We start from the raw sequence: 17,551 nt of genomic DNA, 5'->3' as shown, positions 1-17,551 counted from the left end.
GGTGAGTAATCTTCGCTCCCCTCTCAGCAGTTTCATGTAAGAGGACTGTTTTCATTCTTTCTTTTAAATACAATAGAAAAAGAGTTGTATGAAATCAGAAGCAATTAGGTTTCATCTATGCTGCCTGGGAAGAGTAGTAGTAGTTATGTGAAAGTACATAACATGTAAAGCCTCATAAGGTAGATTGTTAAAAAGAGAATTTTCACTTATGATATATATAAAAAAAGTTTTTTATAAAAGCTTTCCTTCTTGTTAAAGTGGGGGAGCTGTGAATAAATGGGGCCAGGAAGCATATTGGAAATCTCTGAATCTTCTGCTCAATTTTGCTGTGAACCTAAAACTGTTCTAAGGGGATAAAAAACATGTGTGTGTATATATATATGTATATATATATATATATATGTACACATATACACATATATGGTATAATATGTATCACTTTTATGTATATGTGTATGATAGCTTTTAAAAAATGTATATAACATGTATATAAAAGCCCATAGGTAAGCTGGAACAAAGGCTTGTAAAATGAAAGCAGGGGTTGGGCTCTGGGGAGGGAAGGCAGCCTGATGGGGATTAGGAAGACTGGAGATGGGTTACTTCTGGGCTGGGGGGAGGGAGGGAGAATCTGAACAAAATGTATTGAGGTAAATGGGAATCAGGTTTTTCACTGTCCAGAAAAGGAGTTAAAAATATGTCAAGAGGGAAAGCTTAAATGAACTCTGGTGGTGGTAAATTGGAATTAGATTGGTACAAACTCATGGTTTGTGTGTATACGTATGTATATTTCTCATATGTGCAAAAGAAAAACTGTATTTTGTGTGTGTGTGTGTGTGTGTGTGTGTGTGTGTCCTGTCTATCAGGAAGATCTGGGAGCAAGTGACAAAGTGACACTCAGGAGCAATGAGTATACTTAGCATCCTGTTTTTATTTATTGATTTATTTAAAGTTTATCCACTTATTTTGAGAGAGAGAGGCAGAGAGAGAGAATCCCAAGCAGGTTCTGTACTGCCAGAGCAGAGCCTGACATGGGGCTTGAACTCATGAGCTGTGAGATCATGACCTGAGTCGGAATCAAGAGTCAGACGCTTATATGACTGAGCCACCCAGGCACAGCCCCCCACTTTTTTTTTAACTGTATCCATTTATTTTGAGAGAGGCAGAAAGAGAGGGAAAGAGTAGCACCTTGTTTTTAAATACCAGTCTCCATCAAAGAAATCTTTGGAAAATGGTTTATCTTAGGGCATACAAGTTGCATCTGAAAGTATGGAAGTGTCTGGACAATAATGGTGGCTTGCCAGTGGACACAGAAGCTAGCTTTCAGAGGCACCCTGTGGCTGATATGAGAATTTGAGCAAATACATGATAACAATAATGGATTTGCTCTCATTGAAAAAGAATCCACAAATCCATTTTGTTATAAATAATGTCTTTATAGCAAAATGACCATTAATAAAATATAGAAGGAATGCAGGAACTAGAAAATCACCATTTGGCAACTATCAGAGTAATAATTCAGAGTTCAAGAAGGTGAAGAACACTCTGAGGGTTAAAGCTGAATGAAGAACAAACTAGCCTCAAAATATTACCTCTACAAAATACTTTAACATAAAGCTACATATTAATTATAAAGGGAAAGAATAACTTTCTATTGATGAAATGTACTCAGATGATCAGAGTTAATATCACCAGCATCAGGACAGACTGACTTCATAAGTACTTCCTTGTAAGAAGAGCATAGCATCACCTCTGTGATATTCCTGTCACAAATGCATGCTCTGAATCCAGTCATGAGGAAGCACCAAACTCCCAACGGAGGGACCTCTATCAAACAGTCACCTATAATCTTTAAAAATATTACGGTCAAGAGCGCCTGGATGGCTCAGTTAGGCATCCGGCTTCGGCTCAGGTCATGATCTCACGGTTCCTGGGTTCGAGCCCCACTTCAGGCTCTGTGCTGAGAGCTAGCTCGGAGCCTGGAGCCTGCTTCAGACTCTGTCTCTCTCTCTCTCTGACCCTCCCCTGTTCGCACTGTCTCTGTCTCTCAAAAAAAAAAAAAATTAGGGTCATAAAGGTCAAGAAAAAACTGAGGAATGGTTCTGGATTGAATGTGTCTTGACAACTAGGAGGAACATGTGATCTTGGTTTGAATTCTTTAACCATAAAGGACATAATGGGGCAGCTGGTAAAATTAAATAAAATTACCAATTTTCTTCAAAAACTTTTATTTACTATAAAGACAAAACACCAAAATAGGTACAAATACTATAAAATTGGTTCAATGGGGTAAAAATTTTAATTAAAATATCTTGATATATTTAAAATAACAAAGGATACATTTAAGCCAAATTTTCTTAACCCAGAGATTTCTTTTTTGTAACATTTGCTTACACAGTAAGGTGCTAATAGAAGTTAGCCCTTAAGCCCTGGAAGTCTTAGGAATCATAGTCACACAGCAAATATAATTTCATTGTGAAAGTGAACTTTGGTAGAAGAAAAATCTATAGGACACCTGAGGTAGTAGAACCTGGAATAAACAGCAGTAGACATTATTTACAACTTGAGTACCAAATAACATTAAGAACATAAAAATAATTACACAATACAATTTTCAGTCCAGCTTTGATCCAAAGAAAATAAGAATATTATATCACATTTGCATTGAGAACAAAACAAAACAAAAAACAAAACACCACAATTACCAGCAAGCTGAGGGAACTGCAAACAAACTCAAACAATGGATTTGGACATCTAGAGGCAGTTTGAGTTTGAAATGTGGTGGGCATGGTGATCTACAAAGTAATACTGATTAGCTGAGGTTCCTCAGTTTATACAGTTTACATTTCTGTCAGACACCGTATTGATCTGACCAGTGATCTTCCAGTACATCAAATGGCAAGAGTGCATTCGTTAAAGCTTGCACATGAGAAACTTGGAAATAATCTTATTAGAGTTTTAAAAATTCTAAGTAGTCACACACACACACACAAGAGAGAAAATAAAAAAGAAAGTCAAGTACAACACATTTAGAACTACCAAACTTCACATTTCGGTACTATTTTTAACTCTTCAAATATTGCCAATCTTCCAAAACAAAGGAATGTAAAATTTCACTAAGAGACACATTCACATTAAAAAAAAAAAAAAAAAAGGAAAACAAGAAAAAAAAACTGTCTTTTAAAAATTATATGCAATATATCCCTGTAAACTTATCTTGTAACTTATTTTACTTCCAATTTGTGTTGTACATTTCAAATGTACTCTATATAGCTTATTTAGTTTATCCTGAGTCTTTGAGAATAACCAATTCTGTTTCACTCTGCAATTCAACTGGCTTCTGAAGAGTTAAAACTTAACATCTCAAAAAAGTTGTATTAAATATTAAATCAGTACTTAATTTTAAAAGACTAACAAAAAAAGGATAAAAGAGCTGCCATTTTCCTTCAGGATTGCATGCATCTGAATTCCACTCAGATGGCAACCATTATATTAATTGTGCAAAATCCAAGGATTAGTGTGTTAAGTGGAATCCATTTCACTTTTCTTTCTGAACACATTTTCAAAGTTCCAAGCAGATTTATTTTGTAAAAAATGCTATTACTCATTGATAGTTGAGTCATTAGTTAATTTTTCTTTGTCAGCCAGGCCAACTGGAAAGAGATGATGCATGGTAGAAGGAAAATAGCAGTTTCATGTTATTATTAGTGGTGGTGATCAGGATGGATTGTTACATACAAAGTAAGACTTCAGTGGTGTGAAGTTTCCTACAAACAAAACCAATACATTAAAAAAATTCAAATTAATTTCAAGGTAATCTTGATCTTGGTTGTGAGCTGCATCACAGAGAATAGTTGATTTTCACTTAATTTATATTTAACCTGCATGAAAAGAGCAGTGACTGACTCATTGAAAGTAGTATTTTATTATATTCCAATTTAAAAAAACAAACAAAATTAAGTCTGTATTAAAAAACTCTTGCAACAGCAAGATATTTAATAAACTCTAGTTCACATCTAGTTCTATTTTTTTTTCTGGTTTGAAAAGATCACCTTTCCCTGAATATTAAATAAAAGTGAAGGTGAAATGAAAATACAGAACCATAATTTTCAAATTCGAAATGAATGGGCCAACAGTAAAATGCACAGTGAACCACAACTGCCCAAGCATTTAAAAAAAATAAAGGTCAACTGTGGTTCATAAAGAAGTCATCAACTTTTAAAAATATATTTATTTACTGCTACTTATAGCATATTCTGACCTAAAAGAGGCAGATATTGATTTATAGCCAGTGACAAAAAAACTGAAAGGAACTGCAGAACCCCCTGCCTGTGATCATGATATGAAATAGAAGAATAACTGAAACATTAAAATAGATCCTGAGCCCCTCAGCTGCTAATATTGCTGAAAAAGTGCTCTAAAAAACCCCAAAATATGCTTCTGTTCATTAGTCATGCAAACGTCATTGCTTTCCTGTTTACCTATGGCCAGTTCTTTGAAAGGCACGGTTTATAGTGTCTGCACAAACTGTGGACTTTTGCATACTAAGCTTAGGTACAGATCATGATTTGTCAATCACATACTTAGGTAAGGGTTCCCCACTGGTCTTGTTCATAGCTGTTGGGTGGCATGAAGGCCAGCAGATTATCAACGTGGTTCCCCACAGAAGTTTTTTTCTCTTGGTGAGCATCCTGTCCCAGTTATAGTTTATTTGTGTAAATGGCTACCATGTAGTACGGAAGACTGGATGCTTCAGTAGCTCTCTTGATGGAGGTCTGTCCTGAGGTTGAAGTTCCAAACATCGAAGAGCCACATCGCGTAAACCAGGAGACAAATGTGAAGGGATCGATGGAGCAGTAGTCGCACTTGCAATCTGTAAGAAAACAGCCAGTGTTGAAACGTGCCGCAGTTGGAACTGTGGGGGTACTAGTACATATGCCTAGATTTCGTAGCCTCTGTATGTGCATCTTGTACACAGAAGCATTAAGGCTGAAGTGGATGGATGGACTTTCTCTGACAGACAATCTGTGGAAAAGCACCCACTGGATGGGAGGCTTCTTTCAAGAACTGGCAAACTGTAGGATTTTAGAGTGATCAAGTACATCCTGAGCAGATGGATCTGTGGTTTCCTTGCTGTCTCAAATGAACAAGACTATGTGCGTCAAAATGGTCAGACAGGTATTCAGTTTGCCATATGGTCACTCTCAAGTATGGCTTGTCATCTTGGCTTCATCACGCATTTTCTAGCATTCAGCACAGCAAGCTGTTCCAGCTGGGCAAACCCAAACCTGGCAGCACCTCAGAAACACACCTGCACTGAACAGGGAAGTTCTAGGAGTATGAAAAGGGCTGGAAGAGGTTATGGCAGGTGTGAGGTGCTGGGGAGCCAATGCACAGGACTGATCCTGGTCACTGTGCACACAGGCAGCTGTGTGTGCTTAGTGCTTCACTCAGACCCAGAGGTAATTCTGTTTATCCTCATAATAATCCATTGAAGTAGGTGCTGTTACTATACCCATTTTGTAACCAAAAATACCAGAGGATAGACAGAACGTTATTTCCCTAGTGACCCGGCTTTATGGAGCCAGGGATTGAAACCAGGTCTGTATGACTCCAAAGCCAGAGCTTTTATCTAGTGCATGTCTGGATCAAAGGCTAAAAATCTCAACTATTACACTATTTTCTGATGCAAGTGGACAGAATGGATTTGAGAGTTATCAGAAAGGTAGAACAGATAGGATTTGGCACCTGACTTGGGTGTAAATTTTTTAAATACAGAAAACAGTAAATCAGATAGTAAAAATTTGCATATTATATACATGAAGAGCTTTATGTTTTTACATTTGAAAGTCTTGAGATATATATGTACACACATTTCACCTAGGAACAAGGATTCATTATTTGTTAACCCATTGTTCACAGCGACATTATGGAGCCTAACTACTGTGAAAAATGAGATCCAACTGTGTACATGCTGCCAGCATTCACTGTACCACGTGAATACCTACGATGTATACATACATATTTATTTCAAGGAATATCTGCCTGGACGTGAGATTGAAAGGTAAGGAGAACCCATGAAAAATAGGCCTCCTGCCAATCTTACTGGAAAGAAGTAATTTTTATATCACAATTACCTTAAATATCAAAGCAAGATGATTGGAGTGTTTTTCTGCATTCCAGGGTGGTTTAGCACAAGCCATTTCTATAATTGCGCAGCCAACACTCCATACATCACAGCTCCTACCATATTGCTGACCTCTTAGTACCTAAAATAAAGCAGAGAGTTAATTTGGAAATAGGACTCATTAAAAAAAGACAAAGACATTCTGTAGTTAGGGGTTCTAGTTATTTCAGACTAAGACAATGGTACAAACAGCAATTCCATAGACTAGTCTGATGTTTCATTTATTTCATCAACAAGCTTAATCTATGTGGCACAAAAATATTTTGGAGACCCGGGAGATTCTGAAGAAGGATCACATGACAGAATTTCAAAGCAGCCCCAGTGCACTTAAAGTTAACTGTGGGCCAGAGGGCAACCAATTATCACTATATATGAACACGAGAAGTTCTGAACACAAAAGAAGCCTAATTCAGAATTACAATATTTATTTAAAATTCTTCTACTACTACTAAATCCTGCTTCTCTATCACCTCCCTTTGGAATCAGGAGAGAAGATTTACAATTATGTGCACTTTGGGCTTACTACAAAACAAGTAGTATAAATTACCCAAAGATTCTTTGTTAGGAATAGTCTTTAAGGAAATCTGCAAAACCCCATATATTTTAAAATTTTCTCAGGACAAAGATGGAAAGGCAAGGATTAAGTGTCTGAAATCAAGGATATCATTAAAACCTTATTTTTAGATCCATGGACTTCTGACTGGTAAGCATATACTGAGTAACACTGCAAACTAATTTGCTATCATTCTGTCACACAGAACTCCAGAGACTTTCTTTCAGCACACTCAAAGCTGCTTCTCACCTCAGGTGCCATAAATGCAATTGTCCCCAGTAACTGTCCCTGAAACTCTCCTGCACCAGTTCCTTTTGATGCCAACCTGGCAGCAGCTCCAAAATCTGCAATTCTCAGTCTCTGACCTGTGCTGTCAATTAGTAAATTGGCACCTGTCAACAAAAATAGCAAATGACCTTGTATGTTAAAAAACAAAAGGACAAATTAAAATCTCAGTAAAATACTACTAATAGGACAATCACAGAAGAAGTGGACATGTCAGAGGTTCAGAGAACTCTCCCCTCTCAATTCACTTCATTTTTGCTGAAGGCACACAGGTATCAACATGTATGTACCACAGGTAAAATCCAAATCCTCAGAGGGAAGATCAAAGTAACACAGCATACAGAGAGAAAGGCAGATATTTAGTGAAAAGTTACTATGTGTTGAAAACTTTTAATATAATTATTACCAACAAAAATTTTCCCTCAACATTATAAAGTTTTAATGTAGCTTACATCTTAAGACAAAATTCTGTTGAAATACACCTAAGACCAATTAAAAATATACACTGTCATATACTAGCCAAAGATATTCATGTCAGAAAACCAAAGCTCCTCGTAGCAAAATGAACTGCAAAAGATTTGAAAGGCTTTTTCTCAAAAGAAGTTCATAATATACCAGCTATTTTACATAAAACCAGGAATGGGAATTTGGGGAGGCAGGGAGAGATCAGGAGACCACGAAAGGTAATAAGAGACCTGAATTTTACACTTGGTTTCCAGTTAGCAGTAAGACTGAAAAAAAGAAAATAGCAGTAACAATAGAAAAGTCACAGCCTCTCCAAGGAAGGCAGATTATAGGACTCCAAAGTTTCCCTTCACTTCTAATAATTCTAGTGATTTGAGTTACTCAGGAGAAACAGTCCCTTACTTGATCTCAAGTTAGAAATTATCAACAAAGGTCTGAGTTTTAAAACTACATTTGTTTTCTATCTCTTGCTAGTAGGTAGTAATGAAAAGAATTCCTACCTTTGACATCTCTGTGAATGATCTGGTTTTCATGGAGATACGAAAGGCCACGAAGTAATTGTTCAGTATAGTTAATCACTACTGATTCCTTAAAGGCTCCGTATTTACTGAGCAAATGAGCCACAGAGCCCCCTGTATGACAAACATATAATTATTATCATAAGTTTAAGCCAAATTAAAACTGTTGATTACACTTTGGTTACATAAGCTTGCACCACATGAATTCACATTCACGTTTGAAATGTTATTTTTATAATCTGCATAAGAAGTGAAACTGACTTAAAAACTAACATATTCCTATCAATTAGACATTTTCATCAAACTTTCATGAACTAGTTTTTTGGAAGGTCAAGATTTCAGAAAGCTTTAAAATTTAACAGTTTTACACGGAACCATTTCTGAAATGTACCATTCACCTCTCTGTCCTTTTGACAGATATACAAAATACATTTATCTTTGAGAAAGCATTAGTGGGGGAGCGGGAGGGACAGAAAGATTCTTAAGCAGGCTCTACTCCCAGTGTGGAACTCAATGCGGGGCTTGATCTCATGACCGTGAGATAATAACCTGAGCCAAAATCAAGAGTCCAATGCTCAACCAACTGAGCCACCCAGGTACTCCCAAAATATCTTTCTTATTAATAAGACTTAAGTAAACAGGTGCTCACATGTTATTCAGCAGAAGGGAAAGAGAATACGAGGAGCCAAAAGATCCATCCAACATTAGGCTTCATAGTCTATTATCTACTAGTTGTGACCTGGGATAAGTCACAAACCCAATAAACCTTACTGAGAAGTATTTTTAATAGTCAACCTGAAAACAAGCAACAACCCAGCTACAAGGAACATCAGAGAATGTACTAAGAACAATTCATTATATCCCAAGTTATTGTTTTACTGTATATATGGTATATTTTGTCTTTATTTGTTCAAGTAGATGATAAGGTTCAATTTTATACTTCATTGCGTAATTTTTCCAACTTGCATCTTTAAAATTTTTTTTTAATGTTTATTCATTTTTGAGAGAGAACACGAGCTGAAGAGGAGCAGAGAGCGAGGGAGACGCAGAATGTGAAGCAGGCTCCAGGCTCTGAGCTGTCAGCACAGAGCCCAGTGCTCAGCTCGAATTAAAAAACGAGATCATGACCTGAGCTGAAGTCAGATGCTTAACCGACTGAGCCACCCAGGTGCCCCTACAAGTTATATCTTAATCTCACTTTTGTATTGTCATGTTAAAACATCTCAAATCTGTCTAATGATGGCTACCTGGAAAAATACGGGTCTTATACAAAGAAGGTTTAAAAAAATTATTCTTGTAAAAGAATGCTATATAATCATTTAAAAAGAAACACTGAGGGGCACCTGAGTGGCTCAGTTGATGAAGTGTCCCACTTCGGCTCAGGTCATGATCTCACCATTCTTGAGTTCCAGCCCCATGTTGGGCTCTGTGCTGACAGCTCAGAGCCTGGAGCCTGCTTCAGATTCTATGTCTCCCTCTCTCTCTCTGCCCCTCCCCCACTCACACTCTGTCTCTCTCTCAAAAATAAACATTAAAAAAATTTTTAATTCAATTTATTTAATAAAAGGAAGTATTCATAAAATGGTTTTTCCTACATTTAACATCAACTGGAAAGTTAAATTCATGTACTACTATTGTTAACTTAAAACATGAACATACCTGCCATCCATTCAATGAAGAGATTATAATTGCTCTTCTCACATGTGGCTCCCAGCATCCTGATGATGTTGGGATGATTCAAATGGCTCATCATTCTGATCTCTTCTCTTAATGCTTCCACTACTTCTTCTTGCTCAGAAGAGGTATTTCTGACATATGTTACCTGTTTCAATAACCATGTTGATAGAGTTTTGAATTCTGATTAATTTCTATTTAGTTTTCACTAACAATCTGATCTAAAATGGACAAATTCATATTAGTTATAAAATAGGTACTTTATAAAAAAAAATCAAGTAAAATGCTTTTAGGCAGTAAAGATGTAGCTTAAGCTGTGAAATATCAGAAAAATGACCCAAAAAATGGGACATAGCCAATCCTCTCAAACCGAAGACGGAATGAGAAAAGCCTTTCATGGAAGAACCAATGTGATTTAAAAGGGAAAACTTCATTATTTTCTTATCTTGATAAGCATGCTCATCATAAAAAGTAAACTACCAGAGGCCCCGAGATGATGGTGCATTGGTAACTTGCTAAAAGGGGTATGAATCCATACCTCTGTTTATAAAAAACACAAATGAAAACCAAAAAACAACCAGTATGAGGCCCATCTTGATGTTGCATCTTAAAATCGTCATGCATAGTCATGCTCGAAGACTGTACTTTCAGGGATCATTTCTGTAATTTGTCAAAATAATTATGCTTTAGCTTTTCAATAGAATTCATGAGATTTTTGATGCTTTGGCAGAATTTGAAATTTAGGTTTCTGAAAATCAAGGGACTAAAGCATATACACAAAGGGAACTAGGTTTTATTTTCCTTATTTGCTCATGTTTCATTTTTATAATTTAAATCATTTATGTGCTCACAAGACATTTACCTGTTTAACAGCCATTAAAGTTCCCGTTCCCACATCTTGAGCCTGATAACAAGAAGAAAATGCTCCAAGGCCTATCTGCTGACCTTTCAGCCATTCAGTGTCTTCTCTGTAGGGTTGCTTTGCTTTGGTATGTCCTGGTAGAGTTTCGGGTGTCTACAGATTAAATGAAAGCAATATTTTTAATGTTAAGTTAAAAGAGGAAGGATCTGTGAAATTAACCTGGCAAAATACTATTTTTGTTCAGTCTGGCTTCCCATACCACCTATAAAGTTGACCTCTGAATGGGCAGTGTTGGGGACCAATGTCAAATGCAGAGGAAGTGATCACCATTAGAGTCAACCAGAAATGCCTCTGAAATAGTCAAGGAGTGTCTGTGTTCAAGGAATGACATGATATTATATACAATGTATAATTCTATGTGAAAATTGCTTCTAATGACTAACTTGTATAAAAAACATCATTTCTGAATTACATTTATATTAACTTGGTCCAAGGAAACTCTAATCTTTTTAAGACTATACTTACATCCTGTTGAATAATGATGATATCTTCTCCATTTTCAACCTGTAGTTGAGGAACTATGGGGAGGGCATCCTGAGACGCTGACATTGCCATGGCAATTGCTAAAGCTTCTTCTTCTTCAGCTTCCATCTTTTCTTTGCACTTCTGATTATGATTCACATCATCTTTGTAGGTATCATCATTTTCATCTTTTTCAGGAGAGAGGACAGCAACTTCTGACTTAAAAGTTACCGTTGTGTCACTTGAAGGCATAGATGCTTCAAGAAGGTCCTCAATGCTGGAATTGAGTTCTGTATTGACATCCAATCGGCATTTCTCTTCTACTGGGGTGAATACTGTCTCATCACTGGGTATCACAGCATTACTGCTATTGCTGCTGCCACCAAAGCTGTCATCACATTTGGAAGTACTGTTCAGATCAAGTGTCATGCTATTCTTTGCGACATCTCCCTGTTTACTTGTATTACCTGGGGTAGGTCGAGATGGCTTTGGCCTGTGTATAGTACTAGAAGGCAGGGGTCTTGACTGAGTAAAGATGGGGGAAAGCTTATCTGAGTCTCTGTTTTCGGAAGAGTTTCTCTGGAACTGTAGAGAAAACTTGCGCTGTGTTTGAGGCGATGCAGAAGGTACTTTGCAGGGCGTGAATCCCTGAGGTCTATGCTTGGAGATCTCTGTTCCTGGGCCAGCTGGTGCAGATGAAGGAGGAGTTGACGAGGATGGGAACACTAACGGGGAATGATGAGATAAAGGGGAGGAGTTCAAACACTGACTGTGGGGTCTGCCTTTCGTTTGAACCACTGGCTTTGGTTGCTCCATTGTTGTTGAACCAGGAAGTCCTACTGAAACGCTGCCCAGTCTGTCAGTAATGTCTTCTGAATTGGCACTCAGTTTTGTGGCACACAGTCCTTTTCCAGTTTTCTCTAAGGGGTCTGTGCGCTCGAGGGAGCTGTTCTCTGCGGTTTCCGGATAGCTGGTAGAGACGGATGCCTGCAAAAAGCTGTCGTGTTTACCATCCAAATTGTCTTCTATGCCCAGCTGGATGGCCTCAGCGATTTCTACCTCATCTGCAATAGCCATCAGACGGCGACGCATCCTGGTAAAATGAGTGGAACTGGAAACACTGAGCATTTCTAACAGTTTTGAAAATACGTGGGGTACTGCAGTAACCATTCTTGCAGAACTCAAATATATCCTTCGGGAGAGTTTACCAACCATTGAGTGGGAATTATCAATGGACTGCAAAGCAAAGGTTAAGAGGGACAGCAGCTTTTTATACCTGAAAGAAAAAACACATTCAATTACTAGACAAGTTAAAATTACTGCAAAATATACACAAATAAAAAGAAGGTACTAATTTACAGCTTATACATCTAAAAACAGTCCTTGCAGTACAAAGGATCTATAAATTTTTAATAGGCCAGGCTTGAGGTTTTTATGTCAGTCAAATAGTAAGGTATTAGTAACCTATATATGCTCTGTAATTTCTAAGTCTCTCCTGAATCTAAAATGTGTCCTTCTTAGGGGGTAGGAGGGAAGAATAAAGTAACATATTTGCAGAAGAAAAATTACCTGACTTCAACAGGCTCAGCTTGTGAAACATCAGTACTGGCGATATGAGGGTAAAATTCAGCAGGAAATTCCAACAGCAGTCTGTCCATAAGACAGAGGCGGCCTAGAAGTTCTTGCCAGTTGTTTGATTCAGTTTGGTTTCCAAGAATACAACTTAAGACATAATCAACACCACCAATACCAATGGATCCTACAAAAAGGAAAGTAATAATAAATCACTGAAAAAATAATGATACTAAAATCTAAAGCAAAACATCAATATAGCATAAAGGCCAAGAAAAATACTCTAATTATATTCATTTTAAGTATTGTTTAGATCAATTCCTATATCTAATGTTAGCTGACTGAATCAATTTACACAATTACTTCGAAATCCGGTATACAGCTGCCCTATCAGAGATTATAGGATTATGATTAAGACCTGCTACATTTATTTTAAGTAAAAATATTTTACCAGCTTTAAGTATTTCTCTGCCAACTGCCAACTCTCCTGCTTGGCCTTTGCACAATTCCAGCAGTGTTGATATAGACAGCTGACTTGTGCGACTAAAAATGAAAGAAGCAATGTAAGACTTGGATCTTGGATGATAAAATACACATTAAAATGACAATAGTACTGTAATGCCATATGAAAAGGTGGCAAAAAATAGATCCACCACTAAAATCACACTTACAGTGCTGCTACAGATGATATTATTTTAGGTCTAATTTCATTAACTTTACCTCATCTATGGTAAGCACAGAATCTTAATAGTGGCTCTTAGTAGACATTGATTTAATAACAAACCAGATAAAAGGCGTATTTCGATTATTGAAGTAAAAAAGGCTAAAGACTCATTTTGATTTCTGAATTTTCACTGATAATCTCTTGAATTAAAAACAAAAACTTCCTCCAAAACTTTTATGTTCTCTTATAGAGCCAGACTGAGTTCCAAATTATCTTAAAACTTCTACTGTATTTATAATGTTCCATCATTGAACCAACCAGGTAAACAGTGTAACTTTAGAATTCCAGAAAGTACACAACAGGTGCCACAAAAGCAGGGGTTTTCAGAAAAATACTGATTCTCATACTGAAAAATCATATGATTTTTCTATGCATTTTGCAAATTACTTGTTAATTTGCCTAGTAATATTTTTCAGATATTAAAGTACTCTCTTGAAACAACAAGAAAGTCTCTAACATTGTCAGTTCATAGGCTTGGGTAGAGAAAACAATGGAGGAAAAAGACTTCATGAAGTGAGAAACAAATCAAATCCAAGCACCTAATTTTTGAGACTGGCTGCAAACGACAGAATGAGACGTGGGGAGGAGACAGGCCAGGCTGAGGGCGCCCGGGCTTAACCGCAGAGGCACCGGGTGAGCCCACGCCGCTCCCGCCTGCGGCGGCTGGGTGCGAGGCGGTGCGAGCTACCCTCCCTCAGTGAAACGTGGTCTTTCCTCCCACCTGACAGACCGGGAAAAGGAAAGCAAACCAGTGGTCCCACAAAGGCACAGCCTGCGCTTATTTTCACTATGTGCTTTACTTCTCTACCTTACTATCTCTACTCCTCCCGTTAGCATTGTTCTTGCTCCTTGTCAGTTTTTACAAATATTGCCGGGATACATGCGATTTGTTATTGTTGTTTTAAACAAACTATCATAGAGTAAAATTCCATTACACAGCAAGTATGGAATGGCTTTTTTCAAGCAGGTATAATGACTTTATTGGTTCCTATTCTGTGTAACTCATTCTTTAAAATAAGATTATTTATGTATCAGCTACTATTCTTTCAAACTGGACTTGAGTTTAAGAATATTGCTTTATAACAAGAAAATCACAACACAGTAATGTGGTTATCCATGCAATTTGTTAGCTTGGTTTTTCCTTGCCATTAGCCCTTCTCCCTAGTACTCAAAAGCTTCTAATGTTACATTTAATTTCAAATCTGTATTATAAACAATAATCAAAGCCTCATTTAATAATTGTGTATCAAATACTCACCAGGTGTGAGGCTTGTTGCTAGGCTTTTAATATAAGAGGGTTTGAGGTGGTTCATCAATGGGGCCTTACCTATTGGCATCTGCACACTTGACTAGGATGGTGTCTACAACTGGCCGGAGAAGTCTCTGCAGTTTGATTCTTTCTGCCAAACTATGGCAAGGAGTATATACCAGCATGGCTCTCAACGTTTTCTGGGTGGGGGAGAACCTGAAGGTCAGTTTAACTGCATTTGAGAAGCATCAGAGACTCTGGTATAATCTGAGACAATTTAGTAAACACAGTAAGTAATGACAGGAATAGATTATAACCCATATATAAAATAACCCATGAATCCATACTGACACAAACAAAAAACTGAAGCAATAAATAGATGGGGTAGAAAGAAATGCTCTGAACTATTTCTACAATTTTTAATGTATGGATTTCAAAATGAAAAGAGCTTCCAATGGCCAAAGCAGGAATAATATGAGCAACAACTTAAATGATGATAGGATTGCATTATAGCCCAGAGACTAAAATAAATACTCATCAGCCTATATTGATATAAATTTAAAAACCGAATAAACATACAGATGGGGCAGAAGAGGCAGCTCATTTTTACAGAAGTATTCCTATTAATGTAGAAGGAATGAGAGAAATAGAAAATCACCATTAGAATACCACAGGAACTGCTGTACACAAGATCCACTGGCAAATGCTAAACTCGGTGGGCCAAATTCTGAAGAGAACCAGAGTATCTGCATAGTCTCAAAGTATCTGCCTCAAAACATTTATTGTCACTTTATAGCAAGAAGCCCAGTAGACGTCACCTTAGCCAAGTGAAGAAGGACAGCATCACTGAAACTAGACACATCGACATCATGTATCCCTTGATACCATGCATTATCACACACCTCTGATATTCTTGTGAAAAATGCATAAACTCAACCTAATCATGAGGAAATACCAGATAAATCCAAAGTGAGGGACATTTTTCAAAATAATTGGTCAGCACACTTCCAAAGTGTCAAGACCTATGCAAGACAAGTAAAGACCAAGGAGCTGTCACTGATGGGAAGAGATTAAGGTAGCATGATAACTAAATGCTCTGTGAGTTTCTGGAATGGATCCTAAAACAGAAAAAAAGACACTATGGAAAACTGAAAACTGGATAAAGTCTGCAGCTTAGCTGTAATGAACATTGCTGGAACAATGGGGGATACTGGAGTATGGACTAAGTACATTAATAGTATTATTACTGCTAAATTTCCTGAGTCTGCTGATTGCAATGTGGTTAATACAGAGTAATGTATTTGTTAAGAGCTAATGCTAAAGTATATGAGGTGAAATGTCATGTCGTGATGCCTTACAAACTCAAAAGGTTCAGCAAAGAATTATGTATGGCAAGGGAGGGGAGAGAGGAAAGGAGCCCCTTCTGCCTGCATTGTACCTGGCGCGCTAAGTGATTACAGAGGAATCAGAATACTGTATGAGTCTCAGAGCCCCTTCCCTGTATAGCTCACTAATTAGGTGGGAAACCATCTCAACTTAAGAAACAACCGGACAGTCTAAGGAACAGTCAAACATGTCTGAAGGTTTGTGTTAGATAACAGTAAGAAGACAGAGGTAAAAAGCTGGGCCAAGAACATTGGTCTTTACAGTATGCTGGCCCCTGAAAATTCCACATGAAAAAACAGACCAGGGTAAGACAGATTTGGGAAATCATGCATCCAACTCCTTGATCTCATAGATTGCTAATGACCATTTACTTGTTGAAGGTTCCTAGAAGCCTTGCAGTGAACAGACCCATTTAATATGTGTCATTCATTGTTCATCAATTTTAACCGAACACAGAATTCTGTCTTCAAGGGAAGTTTTCATAATCCTGCCAAACTTCCATAGAACATGCTTTTTGGAAACGTTGCTAAAGCAACAGAAACCTCTAAAGATTTCTAAGCTGGAGACTAATCAAAGTGGTCTTTATAGAATACTGATGGCTACTGTACAGTCAGTGTTCAGTGTTCCAGACATTATGGATAGAGGTTTTACACAATCTCATTTCAAACCCAAGAGGTAATATTTTCCTTGTAGGTTACAAATGTGAAATTTAAGAGTCCTAAAATCAAAATGCTAACCAATAGAAGAACCAGAATTTGAATAAAGGTCCCTGTAATCTTGACCCTATGTCCAGCTTACATATGGTAGTCCCATGTGAACTAGCAGATCATGCAAGTATCCCAGTTAGGATGATATATTATAAGGTCACTCAGTTCTGACTCCAAATTCTATATTACCTCTCAAAAAGAAGATTCAGTAAGCACAGTTGTTACAGGATGGATCAGAAAGAGAGAGAGGAAGCAGAGGGCTTAATGAGTTTTGAAAACTGGCTAGGTAAGAATTATGCTGAAGCAGTGGTTGTAAACTGGGGCGGTTTTGACCCTCAGGGGACACTCCGCGATGCCTGGAGACACTCATTGTTGTCATGATGGGGAGGAGGGGGAAGAGAGGTGTTACCGATATCCAGTGGGGAGGGGCAGGGGTGCTGCTACACCTCCTCCAGCACACCACACCGCACCCCTGCCCCCAACAAATGATGATCTGACTCAATGTCAATAGCGCTGAGGTTGAGAAACTCTGTTCTAAAGATATGTATACTCAGAATGAAAAAAGTCAAATTAGCCTCCAAAATTACAAATGAAACAACCTTATTCCATCTCACTCATGGAAGACAACTTCTAATAGGTTAAACTAGAAAAACAACTCAATCATCTATGTCCTAGAACCTTCCTCTGTGAAAGGTTTACATACATGATGTTGATTAACAATCACTTCTCCTTAATGTCTAACCAATGGCAAATTTTCAAAAAACTCGAGGTAACTTTGATCACTTGCTATCCATTAGAAACATTTTAAAGCTGATCATGTGTAAGGTGTAAGGTAAATGTAAATATATGA

At 37.5% G+C, this 17,551-nt stretch overlaps 1 protein-coding gene across 3 annotated transcripts in view; it reads right to left on the bottom strand.

The window, feature by feature from the left end:
* Positions 1-2,208: 2,208 nt before the first annotated feature.
* Positions 2,209-17,551, bottom strand: part of MAP3K1 (mitogen-activated protein kinase kinase kinase 1) — a 75,658-nt gene continuing 60,315 nt past the window's right edge. For 2 of the 3 annotated variants that reach the window (XM_029942260.1, XM_029942262.1), the window contains exons 11-20: positions 14,687-14,808; positions 13,087-13,178; positions 12,633-12,822; positions 11,067-12,339; positions 10,542-10,694; positions 9,665-9,827; positions 7,988-8,119; positions 6,987-7,129; positions 6,135-6,266; positions 2,209-4,870 (exon numbers count right to left, since the gene is read on the bottom strand). In XM_029942260.1, coding sequence (XP_029798120.1) covers positions 4,721-4,870; positions 6,135-6,266; positions 6,987-7,129; positions 7,988-8,119; positions 9,665-9,827; positions 10,542-10,694; positions 11,067-12,339; positions 12,633-12,822; positions 13,087-13,178; positions 14,687-14,808 — 2,550 coding nt within the window. In that variant the 3' untranslated portion in view covers positions 2,209-4,720. Of the gene's footprint in view, positions 4,871-6,134; positions 6,267-6,986; positions 7,130-7,987; positions 8,120-9,664; positions 9,828-10,541; positions 10,695-11,066; positions 12,340-12,632; positions 12,823-13,086; positions 13,179-14,686; positions 14,809-17,551 lie in introns of those variants that run through there. The other variant, XM_029942261.1, reaches the window with a different exon arrangement.

Source organism: Suricata suricatta, chromosome 6 (assembly GCF_006229205.1).
Source record: "Suricata suricatta isolate VVHF042 chromosome 6, meerkat_22Aug2017_6uvM2_HiC, whole genome shotgun sequence".
Lineage (NCBI taxonomy): Eukaryota > Metazoa > Chordata > Mammalia > Carnivora > Herpestidae > Suricata > Suricata suricatta.
This window is presented reverse-complemented; position numbering and strand designations above follow the sequence as displayed.